The 22,988-nt window shown below is 36.8% G+C and overlaps 1 protein-coding gene across 2 annotated transcripts in view; it reads left to right on the top strand.

The window, feature by feature from the left end:
- Smarcc1 (SWI/SNF related BAF chromatin remodeling complex subunit C1) overlaps nucleotides 1-22,988 on the top strand; it is a 150,631-nt gene that overhangs the window by 95,587 nt on the left and 32,056 nt on the right. For both annotated transcript variants that reach the window (XM_005332938.5, XM_013361850.4), the window contains exons 21-24: nucleotides 182-343; nucleotides 11,364-11,419; nucleotides 13,424-13,538; nucleotides 14,186-14,340. In XM_005332938.5, the coding sequence (XP_005332995.2) occupies nucleotides 182-343; nucleotides 11,364-11,419; nucleotides 13,424-13,538; nucleotides 14,186-14,340 (488 nt within the window). The remainder of the gene's footprint in view (nucleotides 1-181; nucleotides 344-11,363; nucleotides 11,420-13,423; nucleotides 13,539-14,185; nucleotides 14,341-22,988) is intronic.

Raw genomic sequence — 22,988 nt, forward strand, 5'->3', positions numbered from 1 at the left:
GACTGTGATATATAAGATAAATCATTAATGTTTATCTCATTTTGCTGGTATAAGGACTGAGCCCAAAGGAGGTCACTACATCCAAGAGAATATTACTTTGTCACACATCCTAGCAGTTTTAAAATTAAGGCAAATATTTGTGCAAAACTAGGTTATTATTCCATTTTTATTGTTGAACCAGAGGAGTTTTCTCGGGTCCGAGAGGAGGTACCACTGGAGTTGGTTGAAGCCCATGTTAAGAAAGTACAAGAGGCTGCCCGAGCCTCTGGGAAAGTGGATCCTACCTATGGCTTGGAGAGCAGCTGTATTGCAGGCACAGGGCCTGAAGAGCCTGAGAAGCTTGGTGAGTCACTGCTGAATACAAGGACAGGGTTACTAGATGTTTGTATTCCCCAACAGCTTTCTAAAAAATACTTCATAAATAATCATAACCTTGCCTCTTAAAATTAGTATATGACTTTTTTTCTCTCTTATTGCTTTTTTTTATGGTAGTTCAAACTTTAAAAAAAAAAAAAAAGTCCTGCAATTGATAACAATACCACACTTGTGAAGCACTTGACAGCTGTAGATCTAGGTTTTGAGCATATTGTTATAAGAATTTGTATTTTTAATATTTATTTTTTAGTTGTAGTTGGACACAATACCGTTATTTATTTATTTTTATGTGGTGCTGAGGATCGAACCCAGGGCCTCGCACGTGCTAGGTGAGCGCTGTACAACCCCAGCACTAGTTACAAGAATATTGAAGGTACTTTTTGTGTTCAATTTATTCTGAATTGTTTTAAATTAATATTTTTATATTTATATTTAATTTAATTCCCTTTGATTTTTATAACTTAGATAAAAATTTCTATAATATTCCCCTTTTAACCACTTAAGGGTTTATAATCCAGTAGCTTCTAACATATTCACAGTATTCTATGTCTTTCACCATTTTTAATTCCAGGAAGTTTTCATCACCAAAAGGAATTATCAAATTCTAAGTGGTTATTCCCCATTCCTCCTTCTTAGCCTGATAACCATCAGTCTGCTTTCTGTCTCTGTAGATTTGCCTATTCTCAACATTTCATGCAAAGGGTATCATATAATATGTGGTCTTTTGTTTCTGGCTTATTTCATTTAGCATATTTTCAAGGTTTATTGGTGTTACAGCGTGATTCAGTACTCCATCCCTCCCCCACCCCAGGCTGACCACCTACTCACTGTCTTCCCACCTCCATCTCTTGACTTGCTGAACTTACAGGCATGCAACCCCACACCTGCCAGGACTTCTTCTTTTTTTTTTTTCCAAAGAAAACAGTTTATTAAAGACAATGTTCAGCTGCGTTGTAGCTCCTGCCTGCAATGCCAACTACTTGGCCCAGGTTGGAGGATGTCCAGTGCAGGGAGCCACCTTCCCAAGCATATCTCAGCAATGGCTAAGCCTCTAGCAGCTCCCCACACTCTGTCTCCCTTGGGGGCCCTTTGGAAAGGGGAATCAAAGGCAGAGGGAACCCAGGCAACACTGAAAAGTCTGTAAATCTCTGAATTCCCTCTGTAGCTGAGGGTTAGGTTTGGACATTTCCCCAATTGGAACATGAATGTCAAACCCACTGGCCACTAGAAATTAGGCATATTGAAAATAGGCTAGAGTTAGGGGTACCCAGTAATAGTGCCTCTAGGAGAAACCACATTCCCATTTCACCCCTATATGTCCTCTTTAGTGGGCATCCTAGTAGCCTAATAGGGTCCATGAGACCAGGGTTCTCTACCCCCACTGGTGACTTAATATGCTAGTCTTATCTTCATGTGAAGAATTAGCTGAGGCCAGGGTGGGCAGTGCTCAACCCTGTAATCCCCAGAGGCCTGCAGCAATAGTTGGCGAGCCAGACTGTCTCTAAGCACTGGAATGTGGCTCAGGGATTAGCACCACTGGGTTCAATTTTGCAGGAACCAAAGAAGGAAGAATTAGCTTACTCTGGAGGCATGAAGTCTTATTGAGGGCTGGACATTGGTGCATAAGTCACAGACATCCAGAAGTATGGCTGTGGCAGGTTAAAAGGCACACTGGTTCCTGGAGGCTTCCTCAGACAGCAGGGACTTCATTTTTTGGGCAATAAATACTATTCTTCTGGGTGGATTTACTGTATTTTATTTACCTGTTCATCAGTTTATGGGCATTTGCATTGTCTCCACTTTTATACTGTTAAATAATGCTAATATGAACATTTATTTGCAAACTTTTTGTGAACAGAGATTTTTTATTTTTCTTGAATATTTAGTTGTATGGTGAATTGCTGAGTCAGATGGTAATTCTGATGGTCAATCCTTTTGAGAAACTACCATATTATTTTTCCTAGTGACTGCACCATTTTATGTTCACATGAATAAGGCATGGAGGTTCTGGTTTTTCAAATGCAATTTTGTTCACACCAATTTATGTACTTTGGATAATAATGATCATCACATTCCACCATCATCTAACCACATTCCCCCTTCCTTCCTCTCCCTCCCGTCTGCCCTATCTAGAGTTTGTCTATTCCTCCTATGCTCCCGCTACCTATCCCACCATGAATCAGCCTCAACATATAAAAAAAAACAGTTGGCATTTGGTTTATTGGGATTGGCTAACTTCATTTAGCATTATCTTATCTCTCTCCATTTACCTGCAAATGCCATGATTTTATTCTTTTATTGCTGAGTAGTAGTCCATTGTGTATATATATGCCACATTTTCTTTATCCATTCATCTGTTGTAGGACATCTAGGTTGGTTCCATAGTTTAGCTATTGTGAATTGTGCTGCTATAAACATTGATGTGGCTGTGTCCGTGTAGTATGCTGTTTTTAAGTCTTTTGGGTATAGAGGAGAGGGACAGTTGGGTCAAATGGTGGTTTCATTCCCAATTTTTTAACAAATCTCCATACTGTTTTCCATATTGGCTGCACCAATTTGCAGTCCCACCAACAGTGTATGAGTGTATTTTTTCCCCACATCCTTGCCAATACTTATTGTTGTTTATATGCATAATAGCTGCCATTCTGACTGGAGTGAGATGAAATTTTAGAGTGGTTTTTATTTGCATTTTTCTAATTACTAGTGATGATGAACTTTTTTTAATGTATTTGTTGATTGATTGTACATCATCTTCTGAGAAGCATCTCTTCAGATTCTTTATTATAACCTTTCTTCTGCTTATATTGGGCTAAGTTTACTTGTTTTATCTACTTCCTTAAGGGGGAATGTAGTCATTTGTTACCTAATGTAGACAATTATAGCCGTATCAATTTCCCTTTTAGTACTATAGTAAAAATATAGTTTTACTATATTTAGCTGTTTTTTTATTCTTTTCAAAGTACTTTGTAATTTTTCTTGTGCTTCCTTCTTTGACTCATTAATCATTTTAGAGTATGTTATTGTTAACTTTACAAATTTACTGATTTTTTTTTCGATTTTCTTGTTTTATTTCTTTCTTTTTTAATTCTCAATGGACCTTTATTTTATTTATTAATATGCAGTGTGAGAATTGAACCCACTGTCTCACACATACACATGCCAGGCAGGCGCTCTGCCATTGAGCCACAGTCCCAGCCCTTGTGTTATTATTTGATTTCTAATTGTATTCAAGTGGACTCAGAAATGACATTGTGTTATTTCTATATTTTAAAATTAATTGACTTGTTTTTTTTAATCTAATACGTATTTTATCCTAGAGAATGTTCTTGAAGCACTCGAAAAAATTGTTTAGACTTTTCTTGGAAAGAATTGTTCAATTCGTCTGCTTCCTTGTTTATGTTCTGTGTAGTTACATCTTCTATTAAAAACAAGGTCTTGATAAGCTGGGATTGTGGCTTAGCGATAGAGTGCTCGCCTAGCACTCGTGGGACCCAGGTTCAAACCTCGGCACCACATAAAAATAAAGGCATTGTGTTGCGTCCATCTACACCTAAAAATAACATAAATAAATAAAAATATTTAAAAAAAAAACAAGGTCTTGAAATCTCCAACCATTGTTGTTCATTTAGTCCTTTAATTCTGAATATTTTTGCTTTTTATATTCGTAGGCTCAGTTGTTCGTTGCACATGTGTTTATAATTATTATAATTTTTTAATGGATGGACCCTTTTCCTCTTTTGTAGCATTTTCACATCCCTTTTTTTTTTTTTTCCTTTAAGCATATCATTTTATTAGTCTTTTGGTTACAATTTGCATCGAACATCTTTTTCCATCTTGTTACTTTCTGTCTGAATTTTTGGGTCTAGAGTGGATCTCTTATGACAGCGTATAGGTTTTTGGATTGGAAGAGTCTGGAGATAAGTTCTGCCTTTATTTCTGCTCTTTACAGCCACAGAACTTTAAAAAGCTATTTAGTTTTTGTGGCTCTGAATTGTAAAATGAAAGGTAGGCTTATGTACTCTCTGTATTGTGTTATTTAGCTTTTTCCTTTCTGTGATATTGGACGGGACATTTTTGCTATTAAGGGCTTTTCTGTTTTTGTTTAATCAGTCTTGAAAAGGAGTAAAATGACTCAAATCACTTTATATACCCATCAGTAATTTGTTAAATATTCTTATACAAGAGGCTTATTTTCAGATTAATCAAACCTCTCATTAAATTTTTTGCCCTAACTTTTCTTAGTATTACCTATATATGAAGTACCAGGCCTTTGATTCGAAGAGTTATATACAGACATTTGTTAGTTTGAAAACTCACATATTTTCCTTTTCTTTAGTACAGACTGAAATTAGGAAGCCAAGTCACATCTCTGTTTCTTTTTGTCAATTCTGCATCACAAGACAGTGCCCAGTTTAGACTGGGAGAGCCAGAGGTTAATTTATTCCTGGATTTTATTTTTCTCAACTTTTTTTTTAATGCAGGGTGAGTGTTCTTTGTAGGGTCTTTTGGTTCCCCATGGTCATGGAAATGAAAAGTATTGGCAAAGCCTTCTTATTCGTTCATTGAAGCTCCTGTACTTTGCAAAATGCAGGACATAGTTTTACATGTACCGATTTAAAAATTGTGGGTAGAGGGATGATACATACCATAAAGCATCATTGGTTAAAAAACAACTTGCAAATTTAGCCATTTCTAATTTGAAATTTAGAAGTAGAATTTGAAACAAAGATAACCAAAATATCTAATAGGCTTAATCTTTGTGAGGCTGGAGCTTCTTGATTAATCTGTGAACGTCTGATTTCTGCAGTGGGCAAACTTTGGGAAAGACTGTGCAGGAAATATTTGAGACTCCATCTGGCCTTTGAATGAGGAGAGCAGCAAAGTTAATTCACGGATCTGGAAGTAGCCTATCAGTTAAACTGTGCCAGGTGTGATATAGTTAACTCACTAGTTGCAGCAATAGAATTTGGATACTTTTTTTTTTTTTTGGTGGTGCTGTAGATTGAACCCAGGGCCTTGTGTATGGGACACAGGCACTCTATCAACTGAGCTATATCCCCAACCCAGTATTTGGATACTTTTAATAAGGGCTTGAAAAATACCATTCTAATATGAATATTTCTGAATGAGTTATGAACATGTTTTTATAATTAATGCAGGCCTGTTATAGTTAATCTGATTTATATTAAGCTTTGACTACTGGATTAAATTAGAAAACAACAAATGTTTCTCCTTTGGAACTAAGCAAAATTCATAGTGGAAAGTCAACAGTGTGCCTCATACATGTCATAGAACAAAATAATGGCCTATTGCATAGCTCACCAATTTGAAATAGAATGATGTACAGTTTTACTTTAAAAGATCCTAAGAATGCACTTGGATGGTAGGTTTATGGTAGAATTTAAATTTTACTTCATTTACTATGTAATACATGTTATTTTATTAACTGTAGTTAAATTTAAAAAATACGCTTCCTTAGGAAATGTAAGATTTTTTTTTGTTTGTTTCTATCATTAACCTAGTTTGTTAACAATATCTTATCTGTAGTCAGCCTATTTTGCAATAGCACACCAGAATTTGTTTCTTGTATCTAACTGTAACTTAGTACCCATTGACTAACATTTCTGTCTCTCATCCCTTACTCACCTTAGCCTGTGGTAACCACCATTCTGCTTTTAATTTCTATTACATTATTTTTTTTTATATTCCACATATGAGTGAGACTCTGGTGTAACTTCTCTCTGTGCCTGACTTACTTCACTTAACATATTGGTCTCCAGTTTCACCCATGTGACAGTGACAGGATTTCATTCCTTATTATGGCTGATTAGCATTCCCGTGTGTGTGTGTGTGTGTGTGTGTGTGTGTGTGTGTGTGTGTGTGTGTGTATGTGTGTACCACATTTTGTTTATCCATTCATCCTTTGGTGGATATTTAGGTTGTTTCCATTTTTTTGATTAGACCTCCCCTCTTAACATTATTACACTCAACTCATGATCTTTTAGGGGACACACTTAAACCATATCCACATCATAGCAACTTTACAAAAAGGAACTTTTATAGTCCATTCTCTTCACTGTATATTCATCAAGATCTAGTTCCTCTAAATTTGTGTTGTTAGTTAAATTTGTTTGTTTGTTTTTGACAGACCATTCTGAGTATTCAAAAATTATTGATATTTGACACCTTTGGGGGGGCTAATTAAAAATATTATTAGATTTTTTTATTTGCCCTGAGGGAAAAGTAAGAGAAATCAACATCAAATGGAAAGTGGTGGTTTTTTGCTTTTTTTTTTTTTTTTCTCTCTCTCTCTCCCCTTTTCTGAGATGCTGGAGATTGAACCCAGGACCTTGTGGATGTGAGGCAAGTACTCTACCAACTGTGCTACATCCCCCTTCCCCAGGATTTTTGTTTGTTTCTTTGTTTTAATTCTCCGATGTATTTGGAAACTCTCTTCACTAAAGTAGGGTACCAGAAGTAAAATATAAGTAAGATACATAGGTATGCCTATACAGTTTTTATTTATTGAGGAAAGATCTTTAAAGGCCTAAAAGCTCCAAAGTACCGTACTTAATATTCTTATATATTCTTATATGGAAATACAATGGAAGAAGACCCAAACCCATCTGAGAATAAGATCTGCTTACAGAAATACCTAAGGACACCAAGCGGGCAGTATAACTGTGGTTGATCATTTATGTGCTGTTGAATGCTGAAAATAATAAACCCAGCAAGTCATTCAATGTGAGTGTATGGAGCCTATTCGAGAGAAGCATTTTGGATTAAAGGTTTTTCTTAACTGAGCTTTTAAATATTAACTTACAATGATGAAATTGTAAACGTTATCATGTAATTTTTTTATGTTCTCAATGCTATGGTACTTGTGAATAAAGTAGACCAAAATCCCTGCTTTGTGGACTTGATATTTTATAGATGTAAAATAATGTCAATTTAATCCAATAAATAAAATTTGAATATATAAATTAAAATTTAATATATAGAAAGAGTGTTGGATGACAAATGCTATGGTGAAAAATAAAGCAGGAATGAGGAGGATAAGAGTGAAGTGTGGGGAACTGCAATTTGAAATGGTCTGAATGAGGAAGTAGGATTGTTTTCATTGTAAAATCCAGAAATTGAAACGTAGGGTTATATAGGTGTTGTAAATAATGGTCAAATAATGTCTCATTGACAAAGTTACATTCAAATGAAGATGTAAATCAGGTCACGGAGGGAGCCATGTAGACACCTAGAATAAGAGTGTTCCAGTCAGGGGAGCAGCCTATAAAGGGCCCTGGGCAGTATCTACCCAGCACAATTGAGGAACAGCAAGGAAGTTCTGGGTTGGCAGAGACAGGCATTCCTATCAGATGATGAGACCCTTTGTGGTTCTTCATAAAGTTTTAATGTTTACCCTAAGTGAGGTAGAACCAGTGGAGGAATTAAGCAAAGGATTGTCAGAATCTGGCTGTTTCAACCGTTGTGTTGGGAACATGCCCTATCTCTTATGCCTGTAATCCCTGTGACATAGAAGGCTAACACAGGAGGATTGCAAATTTGAGGCCAGCCTTAGCAACTTAGTGAGACCCTGCCTCAAAATAAAATGAGCAAGGAATATCACTCACTGATAGAGTGCCCCTGATTTCAAGACCCAGTACTGAGGGGGGGAAAAAAAAGGAAGAGAAAGATAGTGACACTGACACTATCAAGTAGTTGTTAAATTGATTAATTATGTAATATATTTAAACATCAAAATTTTTTTCTTTGTTGCATCACTAAAACTATTATTAAAAAGTTTTATTATGGTCTGGGGCTATAGCTCGGTGGTAGAATAGTTGTCTACATGTTCAGGGCCCTGGATTCAATCCCCTGTGGGGGGCGGGGGGATAGGCTTTGTTCAGGATTTTATTAAATGGCTTCGTTAAATTTTTTCTTCACTTGACCTGTAGGCTAAGCAAAATAGTTTTTCTGATAACCTCTTTATTTATAACAAACATACTGAAATTGATAGGCTATTTGGTGAAAATTTTCTATACCCATCAGGTTTAGCTTTACCATATTTATCTAACTGTATAGTTCCTGTGTGTGTGTTTGTGCACACAAGCGTACAATTAAATGCAGGGGATTAAATGTGGGATCTTGTGCATGCTTAGCACATATTCTTTTTTTTTAATATTTATTTTTTAGTTTTAGGTGGACACAATATCTTTATTTTATTTTTCTGTGGTGTTGAGGATAGAACCCAGGGCCCTGCACATGCCAGGCAACCACGCTACTGCTTGAGCCTCATCACCAGCCCAGCACATATTCTTACCACTGGGCAACCACTTAGCCCATAGGTGTTCTGCCATCTAAGTAAGTGATTATTTGTTATTTTTGGTGAACTATTTTAAAGTAAGTTGTGGACAGAATGATTCTTTGCAAGCAGTTCCATCACTTTTTTTTTTTTTTTTTTTTGAAGATGAGGACATTTTCCTACATTAAGTACTATAGTAAATTTTGGCCCCTTTGGGGTTATTAAATTTTTCATGAAGAAAGTTGGAATGAGCGTGCACATTCAAGAACCAGTAAGGGTGCTGGTCATGATGCACATGCCTGTAATTCCAGTGACTCAGGAAGCTAAAGCAGGAGGATCACAAGTTCAAGGCCATCCTTGTCAATTTAATAAAACACTAAATAACGAAGTGAGTCCCTGTATACAAATAAAAAGGACTGGGGATGTAGCTTAGTGGTAAAGCGCTCTTGGTTTAAATCCCCATACCTAAAAAGAACCAGTAAGGGTCTGTCATACTTTTTATCATAATCCCCATTGGTATTTCCTCATCTCAAGTATCAGGGTTTTTAAAATCTTATTACCTTTTTGCTAATGATTAGATTAACTATCTGTATCTTAATTTTAGTTTAGAGAAATTTCAGAGGTGATTTTTTGTGTTATCCTTATAATTAACTATGCTTTTGGGAAATTGAATCGCAAATAGGATGATTAGAGAAGATTCTTTTATAGTCAATTCATATAATGTCCACAGAGCTCCTTAGCCTGAAAAATAAAGGGCTTCAAAGAATACATATGGAGCCATTGTCACAGCACTGTAAAGAACAGCCCAAGTTATCATACCTAGTTTTCAAGAAGATTTAGATCTGTAGCCTATCATGAGGTTAAGAAGGTCATTCTATAATAATATTGAAAAGGTTTACTTTCTAGGAACATAAAACTCAGAAGTGACTATTAAAATTCTTGCCTCAGATACTACTCATAACTTATAAATAGCCTCACTATTCTCACCATGAGGATTCTCATAACACTATTTATAAAGTCAGGCACTTCTAAAACACCACGGGTAAAAATACACTAGGGCAGTGAACCCAAGAAAACAGAGGAACAGTATTTTATTATGAGACACATCTTGTGGAGTGGGCTTCTCTCTTCTCTTTATTACTCTTATATTAAAATGAACCTTTCAGATCTGTTTTAAAAGACATTGAAATAGAGACTCAAATTTCTGAGCACTTCTTAATTGGACAATTTAACCTTTAAGGACTAGCTAGAATTTAAGTGACTTCCTTGATTACTCATATTTTCAGGAAGAAAATGTCTTTCCTTATATAATTGCCTGCCTTTCAGGGACCATTTTATCAGATCAGGCATTTTGTTTACTCGATGTATACCTCTTTTTATTAGCAATTCAGAAGTTTTATAAAACACATTTAATAACCTCTAATGATTGAGGTTTACACATACATGAAAAAACCATTACATTGTTGGAGAGTTTGGGGATATAGTGAAGGATGCATAGTACTAATTGGTTCAAGGAGCACTATGCATAGGAAGTGCTATAACAGAACAAAGTTACACATTATTTTAGACTTAGGCTTCACGAGGAGAATGGAATTTCAGCTGAACGTGGAAAAGATGTTCAGAACGTCACTGAGCAGATTGGAGCAAGTAGTCCTTTGTGTAGAACAATGAGAACGAAGGCACAGAAACAGAAGGGAAGGTTATTTAGTGTAGGAATTAAACCAGACTGGCCATTGTACAAAGTTCAAATGGGGACATAGCAAGCCTGGCCAGAAAGGTACATTGTAACTAAGATGTTGAGCTGGAAGACTCACAGTTTGAGCTGTATATTGCTGTCTTGTGAAATGCTTAAACTTCAGTGTAGGGAAAGACAGGAATAGTCTCCCAGTATTGAATAACTTCCTGCTAGGCTACTCGTTCTGTTCCTCTTTGACAAGACAACATTGATTTTACTAGTAATTCTCAAAACTTTTGATCTTAGTTGTCCTTTATGCTCTTCAACAAAATTTAGGAGTCCAAGGTGCTTCAATTTATGAAGATTATGTCTGTTGATATTTACTATTTTAGAAATCAAAAGATTACTAAAAGCATTTACAAGCACATGTTCCTTTAGCCATCCATCCATTGGAGCGATGGCTTCATAAAACGTCAGGTAGCCTTTACACATTTGTGAAAGAATCAAACTGAAAAGATAGTAGCACCTTAGTGTTAGGAAATTTTCTTACTTTGTGCTCGGTGAGTGCTCTACCGCTGAGCCACAACCCCAGCCCCTCAGGGAACTTTATTATGCAAGCCACACCAACATCATCTCCCTATAATTTTTATTTTGTATTTCCTCTGTACCTATCTTTTTTCTCCCTAGAATGCTTTTCTGTATGCACATGCTATCACTGCCTCAGTGACATTTCTGCTTAGAAAATGTTCATGTAGTTGTCATCATTCTGTGACAAGTAGTCATACACTCCTCTGCTTCCCAACACATCTCCTAGTGCCTCTTGTGAACTGTGGTTGACTTGTTGGTTTGTATCCTCTCCAGCCAGAATGTGATGCTCTTGGAGTTTGGTGAATATTGGGCTTATCAGAATTTAGTATCTGATTAAAAATTTGTTAAATATGTGCTAAGTAATTTTTTTTTTTGCCTTAAAATTTTTAGCTCTGTCCATAATTTTCTTATTTATTTTTTTACTTGTAGAAGGAAGTGAAGAAGAAAAGATGGAAACAGACCCTGAAGCTCAGCAGCCTGAAAAGGTAAGGTCTATTTGAATTGTCTTACAGTAGGAAAAACCAGAGAGAGAGCATACCTTTTGAACATAATGGTTTCAAGTTTTTTGTATTTGTTTGAATCCCTTTCAGAGAATTATGAATAGTTCTGTGAACCACTTGGATTTGTTGTTTAAGATATAGTTCTCCCAACATATGATAAGAATTTTCCACTTATTTATTTGCTGAAGATTTATGCATATCCTATCTTCTTTTGTACCCCTTTCAGACACAATTTAGAAATATGAATACAAAAGTTAGTGTTGCTGGGGATATAGCTCAGTTGTTGCTTGCCTTGCATGCACACAACCCTGGGTTCAATCTGTAACCCCACAGACTTTTTAAAAAGTTAATGTTAATGGTGAGTATTGAATTTTAGTCTCTAGGTCCTATACTTGTTCCAGAAGAGAATTAAAGTCATGACATTGTTTTCTAAGAGAGTTAACTGCCAGCAGAATATTATAAAAGATTTAATGAGAAGCTGACATTTGAGGTATTTTGGGGGGGGGGGCGGGTTACTAGGGATTAAACTCAGGGACACTCAGGCGTGTAGCACCATTAAACCACGTCCTCAGCCCTATTTTGTGTTTTAAGTAAAAATACAAAATTTTAAGTAATACAAAATACAGACAGGGTCTCACTGAGTTGCTGAGGCTGAGGCTGAATTTGAACTCATGCTCCTCCTGCCTCATCCTCCTGAGCCGCTGGGATTACAGTTGAGGTAGCTTTTAAAGAGTGGATAGAACTATTAACAATGCTTAGTAGGGAGAGACAATAGTGTATCAGTGCAAGGAGGGCATCAAAGTGCTCAGAATGTTATTGACCTATTCGCTGTTCATAGGAAATTATAAATTCAAGGTAGGCTGGACAGAATAAGACCATATAGCCTCTTCAAGGACTGGATCTGGGTGTTTACATTTCCCAGACTGTTACAGAATATAATGGGCAGTCAGTCACCATTTGGGTATGTAAAAGCAGGGATTTAAGTCTTGATTACATGTGATATTCTTAATTTATAGGTAAGGAGGGGCTGGGGATGTGGCTCAAGCGGTAGCGCGCTCGCCTGGCATGCGTGCGGCCTGGGTTCGATCCTCAGCACCACATACAAACAAAGGTGTTTTGTCCGCCGAAAACTAAAAAAAATAAAAATAAATAAAAATTTATAGGTAAGGAGAATATAGGATAATAATAAAATGGATTGTAATTCCTACTGTGTCTCATGCTTTGTATTTTCTTGTTTTTTGTTTTTTATTCTTTTTTTCTCCCCTGAATTTCTTTTTTGGGCAGTACTGTGAATAAAACCTAGTGCTTTATATAAACATTCTACCACTGAATTACATTATATGCTCTTTTTTTTGGAGACAAGATCTTGGTAAATTGCCCAGGCTGGCCTCACCCATTTGCAATTTTCCTGTCCTGGTCTCTTAAATATTTGGGATTATAAGTTTGCATCATTTTGATGCAAACTTTACCAGGTATGATTTTATTTAATTCTTTTTTTTTAATATTTATTTTTTAATTGTAGTTGGACACAATCTTTTTATTCCATTCATTCATTTTTTTAAAATCTTGTTTTTTTAATATTTATTTTTTAGTTGTAGTTGGCAATACCTTTATTTTATTTATTTTTATGTGATGCTAAGGATCGAACCCAGGGCCTTTCATGTGTTAAGCCACAACCCTAGCCATCATTTAATTCTTAAAACAGCTTGATCAAGTTAATGATTGTGTCTCCATTTTATAGATGATGTGATATAATTTATGAATTTCAAAATCAGAAAATAATGCCATATTTGTCCAAGGAATTGTAGTATTCAGTTCCCAGTGCATGAACATTTGCTTTTTGGTGGCTGTCCCTAAGATCACCAACAAATGGTTAGATTAAAAAACTTTGTCACCTTTTTTTTGTTTTTCCTGGTAGCATTTCTTCCTGCTTCTAAAAGGACTGTTTTTAACTAACTCCTTATTCTCTTGTTTTTGTACCTCTTTCAGACAGAAAACAAAGTAGAAAATGAAACAGATGAAGGTGATAAAGTACAAGATGGAGAAAACGAAAAAAATAGTGAGAAGGAACAGGATAGTGAAGTTAGTGAAGATGTCAAGTCAGGTAATTTGAAAATTTCCTTAGATTTCATTATTATGTAATTATTAAAAAATTCTTGAAAAAATGCAGGTAGAAATGTTTCTTCATCTATTTTGGGTTTGTATTTTAATGTAATAAATTTGCATTTGAATTTCATTCAGCAGCTAGGTACCAGTGCAGATTCTGGTAGTTTTATTTTGCCTCTTCATTTTCAATAGTACACAGATGAACAAGTTATTCAGTACCACTGAAGCACAGCCCCTATACCTGACATTTTATTATCAGTGTCATTGGTTGATATAACCCTTTTTATCTTCCTCAAGGCTTGTGGAAATACTTTGTTCTCAGTTTCTGATTTTCTTTAGACCCTAGGGGTTCCCAGAGCATTCTGCTTACTAATAAACAAATTTGTGGGTCTTAGGTTAAGTTCTCCTGAATTTTCCTTTATATCCAAGGGAACTATACACAGAACCTAGAGAAATAACAGGAAGACATTTAGAAAGTACATCTCAAAAAGTGGCAGACCTAAATGCTTGGAATGATTGAACAAAACTTTAAAAAAAAAAAAAAGAAGAAGAAGAAGAAGAAGAAGAAGAAAAGGGCTGAGGTGAGAGGGAACATGGGTTATGGAAATTATGTACACTGGTAACAAAGCTTTCTGATATTTTCAGAAGAAAAGGAGACTGAAGAGAACAAGGAACTCACTGATACATGTAAAGAAAGAGAAAGTGATACTGGGAAGAAGAAAGTGGAACATGAAATTTCTGAAGGAAATGTTGCCACAGCAGCAGCAGCTGCTCTTGCCTCAGCTGCTACCAAAGCCAAGGTCAGCCCTTTGCAGTGTTCTATTACACTATGAATGGCCATATTGTTTTGAGTTAATTGGAAACATTTAGTATAAAGAGCCTTGCTCCCAATAGGAGATGACTATTTGCTTGAATGGCATTTCTAGGTTAAGAAATTCACAGGCAGGAGGAGGTTGGAAGTAAAAGGAGATCCGGTCCTAAAGGGTGACTTTTTTCATTCCATTCATTGTGTCATTTAGCCTTGTGAAGACTACAGAGATTGAAGGCAGATACTGAAATCCCTTTTAGGGACCAATTGTCTTTTTGTGATGAATTTGTCAACAGAACTTGTCTTGGTCCATTGTTCAAATAATCTCTATTAGATTGAAATACTTATTATTTTTAAGACAAAAATCTTGTTTCCTTATATAAATACATCACCCTTATTACAGACTGAGAGGAGGGAGGGAACCGAAAATAGCTCTTTTTCTGCTTGAATTTGCCAGCTTTTCTGGGGGTGGTTTTTTCTATTTATAATAAAGTATCGGCTGCACAGCATATTTAAGAAGACAAGAAAATGTTACTTTTCTCCACTTCATGTTAATTTAGCATTTTAAAGTATTCCAAACATGAATATATGAAGTTTTAAAAAATCTTTTCACTCATTCTACATTCTACCTCAGAAGTAGTTTCCTTCCATTATAGGTTACCACGTTCAAAAAGCAGTGATTATAAGTATATTTCTAATCATTTTTTATCTTGAGCTTTGTAAAGGTGTTCTTTAATGCTTTTTAATTTCCTCAAAATTTTCAGCTTCTGTGAATTTTTCTGAAAATGATTCATAAAAGACCCATAGATGAACCAGTTCCAACCACAAGGCCACTGTTTTGAGTGCCCACCCATGTGGCCTATGTCCAGATGGTCTTGGGAGAATGGGTGTCTAGAGGGCAGAGTAATGTTCAGTCAACCCAGCAGTTTCCCAGCTGATATTTACTATTATAATCGTTTGACATCCCACATATTCATAGTTCCCAGGTCTTCCAAAGGTATCTTCTGATCTATATGGCTTTTAGCTCAATTTTAAGTATTCACTCTCCCCTACCACCACCAAAACAGTTCCTCTAGGAAGTTTTGAAGTATACTCGTGCTTGAGTGAGTGCTAATATAGATACCAATTTGTGTTTCATGTTTTCTAGTTTTATGCCTTCATTGGAAACACCGTTTATGTCTCTTTGTCTTTTCCTAGGTCTGTTTCGTCAGCTTATCTCTGAGCTGAGTTCTTATTGTTAATGCCGTTACCAGAGTTCTTAGAAACTTTAAGGATTGTCTTGGGCATATTCTTTCCTTTTATAGATGAGATGCTAGATGCTAACATGACTAGATGATTCAAGAACTTTTCTTTCTCATCTTCCAGGCCTGCAACTTCAGGTGATCTTTGATTGCTCTGATTCTTTTATCATTCCCTGTCTGATCAGCTACCAAATTCTTCCTAGCCCTCTAGGTCATCTGTTCATGTCCCACCCTCCCTTAGGTCAGCTTCCCTTACTTTTATTTTTTTATTTTTTAACCTTGGTACTAGTAATTGAACCTAGGGGTATTCTGCTCCACCACTAAGCTACATCCTCTAGCACTTTTATAAATTATTATTTATTTAAAAAAATTTTAAGTTGTAAATGGACATAGTATCTTTATTTTTTATTTGTTTATTTTTATGTGGTACTGAGGATTGAACCCAGGGCCTAGTAGAGGCTCTAGAGCTAGCTCCTGAACAGATAAGGTAGCATGCTTTCCCCATCCTGGCTTACCACTGAGCCACATCCCAGAAAGTAAAGAAAAATTTTTTCTTTACTTGTAGATGGACACAATACCTTTATTTTGTTTGGTTATTTTTTAATTTTGAGAAAGAATCTTGCTAAGTTGCTTAGGACCTTGCTAATTTGCTGAGATCCTAACCTCAAACTTGGAATCTTCTTGCCTCAACCTTCCAAGTCTCTTGGATTACAGGCATGCACCACTGCAACTGACATGGAACATGTCCGTTTTTGCATTGCATCCTACTGATACCTGTGACTTGCCCCACTGAAAGGAGGGGCATGAGACTGGAAGCAGGAGCGCACTGACAAGGTGCTCTCTGGTTCCCTTCCATCTGGGTCTTCAGGCTTAAAGGAATGACCCTGAACTATACTGCTTTAATAACTTCCCTCTCCATCCGTTTAAAATTTCAGAGTCTTTAGTAGGGGTTCAGAATTTCTTTGTGATCAGAACCCTTTATGGTTTTCAAGCCTGTTTTCTTTTTCTTTACTTTTTTTTAATAATTTTTAGTTGCCAATGGATTTTATGTCTTTCTTTATTGTGGTGCTGAGGATTGAACCCAGGGACTCACACATGCCAGGCAAGCACTCTACCACTGAGCCACAAACCCAGCCCAAGCCTGTTTTCTTAATGTGTACCTCCTGTATTATTTTCTTTATGCCATTCTGTTAAACAGAATCATGTTTTAACCTCTAGCTTCCCTCAGAATATGTTTCTTTTACTCTTTCCTGTTATTTCCTCACTCTATATCACTGTGCTGTGGCCTTAATTCCTTGCCTGAGAAGGAATTAAACTGGTAGGCTACTTTGAAAAGTTTCACAAATACCTTGTGTTTTTCTCAGATATCACAGCTATTTAATATCTGCAGCTTTGGGCACAGAAATGCATTTAATAGGCACTACTTACTGACCATCTTACAACTCTTTGAATTTTTTACTGCATAGAAACTACCTTTATGGATCATTTGGCTGAGGCCTTCACTATTCAGAAAAGTGTCTACAGAATGCTGTTTCCCCCTGAGATAAAATTTTATTCTGCTCATATTTCAAATTACTAAAATGTTATATTTTTCCCCCCACCCCCGTACCAGAGATTGAACTGATAGCCACATCCCCAGCCTTATTTTGTATTTTATTTAGAGATAGGTTCTCAGTGAGTTGTTTAACACTTCGCTTTTGCTGAGGCTGGCTTTGAACTCGTGATCCTCCTGCCTCAGCTCCTGCCTCAGCCTCCCAAGCCACTGGGATTATGGGTATGCACCACCGCACCTGGCTAGATTTTCATTTTTATTATGTTTCCCTCTGGTTTGTGAATGTACTATACATGCTTATGCTATATAGCTTGGCACATGTGAGCTGTTCTGTACCTCTTACAGCTGCATCTGATATATCTCACAGCACATAATCATTTTTGTACTACATGGTAATCAGAGGGTAAGGAATTCACTTAAATTACTGTAATTAGTATAACTTAGCTAGCCAATCTAAGTTTCAGTTACTCTCTTAATTGTATCTATAAACAGCCTTATTATTATTAAGAGTTTGTCACCCTCTGACATGAAATGATAATTAGTCTCTACATCGAGCTCCTGAACAGATGAGGTGGCATGCTTTTCTGGTTTCTCCCCATCCTTACTATAGGAGATGCTCTTCAAGAATATGTCCATTTTTGCATTGCATCTACTGATAAGTTGTGAATTGTGCCACCTGAGGAAGAGTGTGTGAATGTAAGCAGGAGCATCATTAGTTAGGTCCCTTCCATTGGAGTGTTTAGACTTAGAGGAAAGGAAGGGCCCAGAACTGTTCCTGGAATAAACTAGAATTACTAGAACATGTACGCTGCACAGGCGCACTCACTCACTCTCTCTTTTTCCAACAACAATAGATTCAGCTCTTCCAAGAAAGCAGGAGACCATGTTTCCTTAAAGTCACATACATTTCTTTCAGTTTTATTCACAAACCACTCCATGTTTTACATCCCTAAATTGGTGAAAATAGGTGTTGGCTCTGGGGTAATACAAAGTAATTTTCTTAATATCTCAGAAATATATCATAATTTGCTCATTTACATCTGAAATTTCTTCTGGAGATAGGAAAGTCAGCACTGTATTTGAGTTCCAAGGCCTTAATTAGAAAGTGTTGATTAAAATTGATTTACATTAAATATATTGAGTGTTGATATCATATCTTTACTTGATAACATTCTAGAGAAAAAATTGAACTGTTTGACTATTTTGCCTACAGTTAGCCCTGTTCACTTTCATCTCTATATAAGAACTACTTCTATTCTTTGGTTACAATCCATGTGTTATATAAAGTTCAGCTTAACCCTTTTCTACCCAGGTTACTATTTTCTTCTTATTAGTCATTTCTTGAGGCTCTGGCTCCCATATTTCACATTTTTTCTGTGGCACACTCCCAGACCTGATTGTTCTTCTCATGAAGTGTTATGGCCCTCCTTGTAGTCCTTTTTATTTTTTATTTTGAGATAGGGTCTTGCTGAGTTGCTGAGGCTAGCTTCAAACTTGGAATCCTCCTGCCTCAGCCTCCCAAGTCACTGGGTTTACAGGTGTGTGCCAGTGTACCTGGCTTCAAAATAAAGTTTTTGAAAAGGGCACAGCATGTAGTTCAGTGGCATAGCACTTGCCACACATATGCCAGGCTCTGGGTTCAATCCTCAGCACCAAGAAAGAAAAAACTGGGTTTGCTGCCAAGTGACTTTCAAAAACTTTTGGGATTTCTATGTATAAAATGTATATTCTACCAGGAAAAAAGCTTCACCTTTATTCTCTTTCTTTTTATCCTTCTCTAATTTGAAGGATTTAGGAGTGTCCTGGCTTTAGTAATGCTGATGCAAAGAAGCTTAGAGATGACACAGAAAAAGTTTAGAGGAGAATTACCAGAAACAAACATGCCAGGATAATGATAGCAATGAAGTAGATAACAGAAGAAGGGGCAGTTAGTCTTTCCTTCTTTTTTTTTTTTTTTTTTAAGAGAGAGAGAATTTTTTAATATTTATTTTTCAGTTTTCGGCAGACACAACATTATTTATTTTATTTTATGTGGTGCTGAGGATCGAACCCAGTGCCCTGCACATGCCAGGCGAGCCTGTTACTGCTTGAGCCACATCCCCAGCCCCTAGATCACTTATTCTTGAGAAGTGATTAGAGCCTTGGCTGGAAAGACAAGTGTTTCAACATATAGCTGATGCAAGTTCCAGAAGTAAAGAAAAAGTGAACAATTAAAAAAAAAAAACTACAGGATGCTCTAGGAAAGAATATGGGAGGCATTGTTTTTAACTACACTTAGAGACCTTTCTGTCTCTTACAGTTTAAGAGGAATGCCCATTAGATTCATAGAAGTCCTGTTATGCACAGTGTTTGAAAATGCTGAGGCTGTATCTTGTGTTGTTACCCAGAACTCATGATTTTTGTTTTTGAGGTTTTTTTATTTTAGTTTTCGGTGGACACAACATCTTTGTTTGTATGTGATGCTGAGGATCGAACCCGGGCCGCACGCATGCCAGGCGAGCGCGCTACCGCTTGAGCCACATCCCCAGCCCTCATTCCCCAGTATTTTTGCTTTCCTTCTCTTCCTTCTCTCCTTTTCCTCAACTCTACTGATCTCCCTTTGATATTCATGAGACCCTCATCTTTTCTTTGGTATTTTGATGGGAATTGCATTGAATCTGTTTATTGTTTTCTGTAGTATGGCCTTTTTTTTTTTTTTTGGTACAGGGGATTGAACTCTCAGGTGTACTCAACCACTAAGCCGCACGCATGCCAGGCGAGCGCGCTACCGCTTGAGCCACATCCCCAGCCCCCAGAACTCATGATTTACTAATGGTATTTTGTATTTTATCTTTGTCCCAAAGCCATTTCTTAGTTTCAGACTCCTAATAGAAGAACTAGCTATGAGAAGAGAGTATTTGTCAAACCCTGCTCCATAAGAAACAATTGTTTTTATTCTGTCTGGGCATATCCATGAGTTTGTTAATTATTCTGTTTTCCACTTCACTAAAAGAGATTGTGTTTCTGAACTTTGTACTACTTTATCATGAGTATCTCTTCTCTTTACTCTTCAATAGTATTACCGCCCCCCTGTCTTCTAAGCTCTTAACAGTGGTTTTCTTGAGGTTCTTCTAGCTCATGCTGTGTTATCCCACAACCAAAGTTACATTTTTGGTTATTAAAGTAACACTCCCATTTTTCAGATATTCTTTTCCAGTAGCAAAACTTAGTGGTTTATTAAACAACTATTTTATTGATCCTCTGGTTTTATGAAATCTGAATGCCAACCTACTAGGCAGTTCTTCATGTTGAGTCATTTCATGTTGGTATTTACCTCACAAATGGGTTCATCTGGAAGGTCCAAGAAAGGAACTTCATTGAAATCCTACTCCTTGGCAGACATGGCTGGGTCCTTTTCCTTCTTGATGTGGTCTCAGCTCTCTCCAGCAGGATGTAAATACCACTTTCATGGCAGTTTGGTATTTTAGAAAGAACTTTTCCAGAGACGGACCATGAACGTTCCCAGGTTCCCCTATTTTCTGTCGAGAAAGCAGTTAGAGAGCCTGCCCAGACCCTTTTGATTCAACAAAGGCCAATCAATGTGTGGCTGTCTTTTTTTTTTTTTTTGCACTGCCATATTTAATATACCAAAAAGCCCCTGCTGAGAATTCTATAGGAAAATATCCATGGAAGTATCATCCGTTCTTAATAGGCAAGGTAATGATAACTAAAAGGCCTTTAGATTTGGGGTTTAAAATTTTTGTTCCAATTTTGCAGTTTACCAGATGTCTTTAAAAATCCTTATAATTGTCTTTAACCCTTAAGCAAGTAACATAGCTTTTCTGAGTTTTCATTTTGTTTGTATCTATAGATGCTTTCTGGTCTTTGTGACAAAGTTATTTCAAGAATTAATTAATGTGTTAAGCTGGAATACATTACACAAATGTAATTAATGTTTAAGCTGGAATATGTCATACATTGGTTTATTAAGATAATATTTAAGGGCTGAGGATATAGTTCATTTGGCAGAGTCCTCACCTTGCATGCACAAAGGCCTGGGTTCAATCCCCAACACCACAAAAAAAGGATAATATTTAAGTGTCTTTTGTGTGGAAGACACTGTACTAAAAACTGGATTTACCTTGATTTCCAAAATAGTATGGATGGCCCCTGTGTCTTAGGAGCTTACAGTCAGTTTATTAATCCTGAATCTTTGGTCATTTGGGTTGAGCCATTAGAGTACACACACACACACACACACACACACACAGACACACACACAAAATGCTGGCTATGTAACCTTGGGGAATGAGTTTATTAGGTGAAATCCAATTAGGTATTATGTGCTATTTTAAGTTTTTGTGGAATGAACAGACTTATAACATAAATTTATTCTGTTTTTGCACATTTGACTTTCATACAAGTTATAAGTGGACTGCTGCCTGAATAACTACTTCAAGCTTTCACAACAGATGCTCCATGAATTGCAATGTGATTCTATAGTTTATTAAACTCCTTCAGTTCTTAGATATAAGACCAGACCCAGAGGCTAGCATTATAGTTCAGTGGTACAGCTCTGTGCAAACACACATACACACACACACACAAAAGAATAGACCCAAAGAAGTTAACAGCTACCCTAAAATCACAGGATCGGTAATTGGCAGGATTAAGATCAAAACCCAAATCTCCAGGATTGGAGTCTGATGTTCCAACCCACCTAGTAGCATCGTCTGATAAAATTTTCCAAGCCAATTAAAATATTTTCTAATATTTTATAACTGAAACCCAACGACTAGATAATAAATAAGAACAGTAAAAAAGAACTCTCTAGACAGTATTGTTAACTACTTTCTGACTCTGTTTTTTTTTTAGTTGGACACAATACCTTTATTTTATTTATTCATTTTTATGTGGTACAGAGGATCAAACCTAGGACCTTGCACATGCAAGGCAAGTGCTCTATTGCTGAACCACAACCCCAGCACCTCCTCTCTCTTAGTGTGTCACTTTTCTTACTGCCCAGTTTTGTTTTCAGTCTCTCAAAGGAATCGAGTTCAGTTTCTCAGTAGACTGACTCTTTCTCCTGTTGTTTCCACTCCCTACATCATGTTTTCCTAACCTTCTCTCTAAAATTGCCAAGCAGGCATAAATTTGGGTCTTCCCTAGGCCTCCTTGACTTTGGGGACTGGAAATCAGATAAGTAGATAGCACTGTAAATGTTGGGGAGGCTTTGGGAGTCAAAAAGCAAGGAGGCCTGGGCTGGGGGTGTGGCTCAAGCAGTAGCGCGCTCGCCTGGCATGCGTGCAGCCCGGGTTCGATCCTCAGCACCACATACCAACAAAGATGTTGTGTCCGCCGAGAACTAAAAAATAAATATTAAAAATTCTCTCTCTCTCTCTCTCTCCTCCTCTCTCACTCTCTTTAAAAAAAAAAAAAAAAAAAAAGCAAGGAGGCCTTTGGAGGAACTAATGTTAATGTGTTGGAGGTTCCCAACATTGTTAGTGCTAGGAGAGTAGGCCAACAAAGTAGGCCCATAAAGCATAAGTAAGGCTGCAGCTTACAAGTGTTGCATCCATTATGTTCCAGGCACTGTTCTAGGGACATTGAGTCCTCATAACAAACCTACTGCAGGTAGTTGTTTTCTAGTTTGACAGATGAAGAGAAAAGGTACTTTCTAGACCTGTCTATACATACAATAAGCATTCTGTCCTCTGCTTTCTGGCTGTTACCTGCTTAAAGAAAGCTAGAATGATTGGAAACTAATCTTAGTATGAAGGGAGACAAGCTGAATACATACCAAAAAAAAATTTAAAAAACATATTTAGGGCTGGGGATGTGGCTCAAGCGGTAGCGCACTCGCCTGGC

This window comes from Ictidomys tridecemlineatus, chromosome 2 (genome assembly GCF_052094955.1).
Source record: "Ictidomys tridecemlineatus isolate mIctTri1 chromosome 2, mIctTri1.hap1, whole genome shotgun sequence".
In the NCBI taxonomy this organism is placed as follows: Eukaryota; Metazoa; Chordata; class Mammalia; order Rodentia; family Sciuridae; genus Ictidomys; species Ictidomys tridecemlineatus.